General features: G+C 37.2%; 1 protein-coding gene across 1 annotated transcript; it reads left to right on the top strand.

Annotated features, from left to right (window-relative positions):
• The first annotated feature begins 937 nt into the window (after window positions 1-937).
• Window positions 938-3,767, top strand: LOC121215913 (zinc finger protein JAGGED). Its single transcript, XM_041090783.1, has 5 exons — window positions 938-1,327; window positions 1,451-1,542; window positions 1,949-2,080; window positions 2,330-2,408; window positions 2,564-3,767. Coding segments are annotated over exons 1-5 (798 nt in total). The 5' UTR covers window positions 938-1,325; the 3' UTR covers window positions 3,057-3,767.
• Window positions 3,768-4,554: the final 787 nt, after the last annotated feature.

A 4,554-nucleotide genomic window follows, 5' to 3' on the forward strand; every position in this document is an offset into this window, starting at 1 on the left:
TCATTATGTTTTATTTAAAGTGTTCCTATGATTTCGCCAAAAAAAAATCCTATGAAATGCATAAATCATTTTCCAATGGAATTGTATAAAAAATTTATTTGTTGTAAGCAACAATATGTCAAATTCCTGCTGATTAAAGAACAGAGTATTGAAAGTATATAAATGGGACAAAGATTTCATAAAGCGTCAAAGTGTGACGAGAGATGTACCATTAAACAAGTTTTTGTATTTGATAATTTCATAAAGTAAAATTGAATTAAATTTTTAAATGAAATAAAACTCGTAACATGTTTTTATTCATTCATAAAATTCAAAATTTTATTTAAATGAAATATAATCTCTTACAGCTGAATATTTTAAAATTTAAATAATATAAATTTAAAAGCATTTTTTTTAACATGTGTATGCAGCACTTCCCTTTAAAATTACTAGGGGGAGAAAGAAACATAAAAGAAAACAAAAGACAGTAACTTTTAGATTTTATAATGAAGGAAAAGGACCATGATCAAACAAGCAGAGAAGTTCCAAAGAATAAAACAACACTTATTTCTGGGGTTCAGTCTATATCCCAACTTAGATCACAAAAAACCTGATAATGAGATCTTGATAGTTACAGTTCCATGTTCCATGGCAAAGCTCAGGGTACAATGATGCCCCAGGAAGCCTCAACTACACGGGGACCAACCCATCCAACTTTTAGCATATCCCCCACTTCTTCAAATAATGAATAATGAGTAGATCGCAGCTTAATTTTAGGGCTAGCTAGCCCTTGAGTTCAAACCACATGTCCTCAATAATATTTCCCTTTTATCTTCCAACTTTTTGCTTAATTGAATGCAATGGACTCACTTAGAAGACATGGGGGGGTGTTTCACAGCAACCTTTTTACGGTAAATCCTGTTAGCAATCTCTGTAACTATTTTAGGCGCCATCATTGTTTCATGAAACTAGTTTGTAGGGCAAGGGCAATAGACCTCTATAGGCTCTCTTCACAAAGGCAAACAAAACCCTCCCATCCATCTCTCTCAATCCAACCAAATCCCCCATCCCCTAAACTCAAACCACTTGCCCTTCCCCTTTCCAAAGTCACGAGACCCACTGTCCCCTATTGTTCTTTCAATTTTTTTTTATGAGAGAGCGGGTGGCGGAGAAACTGATAGAGAACTTTCAAAATCTCCCTTTTTTCTCCACCTTCACACTTCACTCAACTACTAGCCTCCATATTGCAGTCTCAAACTGAAGTCTTGTAATCTTCCAAAGCTTTAGTTATCTTCAATCTCAAACATTGTTCACCTCATATTTTCCTGTCTTTCTCTGTCGGTACCATGTAGGTCTCCCCACCCTTCATTATCTTCTCCTTCTCTTCATCCTCCACTTTTTTGTCTCTTTCCCTTTGTAATTGTGACTCTCTTCATCTTTTTCTTTTTCCTTTTTTGTTTTGCAATTGCAGGAGACCTGAGAAAAACCCCTTAGACCTCAACAACTTGCCCGACGATTATACAAGGGATGGTAAACTGGTCTTTGAGGAAGGCTCCTCCTCCGGTATTTTCTCCAACTAGTACTACTATTATTACTATATGAATATATGTAATCAAATTTGACAATATAATCTAAAGGTTTTTTCATTTTTTTACGAAATAAAATGCTACTAACTATGGTATGAATTGTACGAATTTTACACACTCCTAGTCTCTTAAAAACCATCTGTAATATATAGAATAGACTAGCTGTGTTTGTAAGCTTAAACAGACCACACAAGTTTCTTTTGATGCTTTTAAAATGATCATCATATATATAAAATAATTAAAAAGAAGCAGTGGAAAAGGAGGGCTAGGAAATTGAAGGTTTTAATGACTTAGTTGTTACACGATTTGGGTAAGTTAGGGTTTGGGTTTTGGGCCAAGAATGGTCTCATCGAAGTTGCTTTAATTGGTGCTCTCTGAAACAGGCTCTAGGAAAAAGAAAAGCGGCGGTAAGGATGGGAAAGATGAGTGTGGGAAGGTCTATGAATGTAGGTTTTGTTCCCTCAAGTTTTGCAAATCTCAAGCTCTTGGGGGACACATGAACCGCCATCGCCAAGGCAAGTCATTTCACTTCTTTATTCCAATTTTATGTTTTGAGGTAGATTAGCCATGTCACTTTATTTTACTACACACACTTAGGGAAGCGTCAGAGGTTGTTATGATGATGGGGGGTTTGCCCATGAAGCGTGGTCAAATCAATCTTGATGAAAACTAAGTTGGTTTCGTTGCTGAATTTCTTGGCTGGTTTTCCGTGTTGATGAGTACTTTTGATTTGATTTGATTTGCTGTTTTTGTTGGGTGGTCAGAAAGGGAGACAGAGACACTGAACCGAGCTCGCCAGCTGGTCTTCAATAACGATAACTTGGCCACCCAAGGGCATCTAGGGTATGCTCCTTCAAGTTTCAAATACATCAATGAATGTTTTCATCTTTGAGAAATCAGAAAAAATATTAAATATATTCCCCCCATTTGATTTGAAGACTTGTGTAAGTAATTTGTTTTAGCTGAGGAAAAAACATGAAATATTCCAATCATTGCAGCTGCCATCCAAGCTATCATCCCGGAGGCAACGTGGGTGATCCAACATTACCATTTAGATCAGTTTACCCACCAAGAATGTTCTCTGGTTCTTCATCAACGCTGATGCCACCTACATTACAACCACCACCACCACAACCATATTTACACCCATCACCGTCACGCCTCAGCTCCTACCCTTCCCAATACCCAACTCACTCCATTAACGATTACTATGTAGGACATGTTCTGGGAAGCAGCGGTTCATCACAATATCCTCAACAAAACTTAAACTACCTTGGTGCACCAGAGTCTAACTACACTTGCATAGGGGCTCCTGTCGGACATGGACTCGGGGCAGGTTCAAATCGACCGGGAGGCGGAGGTACCGGAGGAAGAGACGTTTCACTGAGCAATCAGGAAGAGGGACTGAATTGGGGTAGGAGATATGCAGGAGGGACACAGCATCGTTTGGAGAACCCTTCAGCGATCAATCGATTTCAGGATGGGTTCTAAAGATTGTTTTATCTTTTTTTTCTTCCCCTTTAAAAAAACCTTTAGTTATGTTTATGAAATATTAACTGGTTTGACACGGCACCCAGAGAGAGAGAGAGAGACTCAACGAACTGACAAATGGGGTCATGCAATGCAAGGAAGGAGAGAAAGAAAAGTTTTTGGTTTATGTACAGGGATTGGGGCAGCTTTTTGAGCTTTGGACACCCTCAGCTAGTTTGGCTTGGAGCAGTGGCGATTGGAGAGGGTTGCGTTTTTGTGCAGTACCACGCCAACTGTGAGAAATGGGGACTAAAGCTGGGTGGTGGGACAAGTTAGATATGAACAGAAAGTTTCTAATCCCTTTTTGCATTTGGATTTTTCTTTTATTGCATGGCAATGAATTTTTCTTTATTTTCCATGTTTCTTAATCTCTCTTGCAATGTTTTCCACTTTATTTGAACTCATCATCCATCTTTGACTGGAGCTGCTGCTGGAGTGGGGTGCTCGTCTTTCTCTCTCTCTCTCTCTCTCTCTTTCCAAAACCAAATTTGGGATCTTCTTGATTTTTGAGACCTGTATGGTTACACCATGCTTGCACAATATGGGCAATTTTGGCCTAGGGTGAAGTTGCCAGTAAAACTTCATTCAACACTTTTTTCCTTTCTTTTTTTGGCTGAGAGTTCCCTGACGAGAAACAATCAAATCTGTCAAGAAAAAGCCTGATATTGAGCACTGAATTTCTTTTTTCCTTTACCTTGCGATATTAGTTTATTAAATGTTAATTCAGTTTCATGAATACTTCTCCTTTTGTGTCATCCTAGCCCTAACTCCTTTACAATGTGAAAGGGAATACAGAAAGCCTTTTCATATTGTTTGATTATTGTAATTATATATTCCATTACTGTAAGATGCATTAGAAATCTAAATATTTTATGAAGAGAAGTTGAAGCAACTAGGTATCAGCTTGCTAGCTGAAATGACATCCTTAACAAAGACAGAATGACATGTAAATCTGCTTCCAAAAAGCTAACCTACCATAAAATTTTCCTAAAGTATTAGCCAGCATCCAAAGTTGTCTTTCTGTTCGTTTTGTTTAAGAAATATTCTGCCACACAAACCGGATTTTATCAATCTACTGCCCAGATTTTATTCTCTTCCATGAGTTGATACACAAACACAAATAACATTAAGTTTTAATCTAGAGTTGGTAAGCTGTTTCTCTATACATTATCATTGAGTAAGTGTGTTTCCACTTTTGTTTCTAGACCTACTATATAATTAACTCAATTAGTGGTTTAATTCAATGAAAAAGGCAAGTTAAGAAACTTTTGGCTCACCATAAAATATTTGAAGAGGTAGAGAAAATAATCAAATATATATGAATGGGGTTAGTTGCATTCCATTTAAAACGTGTTGCTATAACAAGTGTCCGCTATACATTTAATTGACAATCTTGAACACCATGTTTAATAGAAGTAAATTGTTAGATATGGCAGTCATACAACAATACTTCTAGAAC

Source organism: Gossypium hirsutum, chromosome D04 (genome assembly GCF_007990345.1).
Source record: "Gossypium hirsutum isolate 1008001.06 chromosome D04, Gossypium_hirsutum_v2.1, whole genome shotgun sequence".
NCBI classification, from domain to species: domain Eukaryota; kingdom Viridiplantae; phylum Streptophyta; class Magnoliopsida; order Malvales; family Malvaceae; genus Gossypium; species Gossypium hirsutum.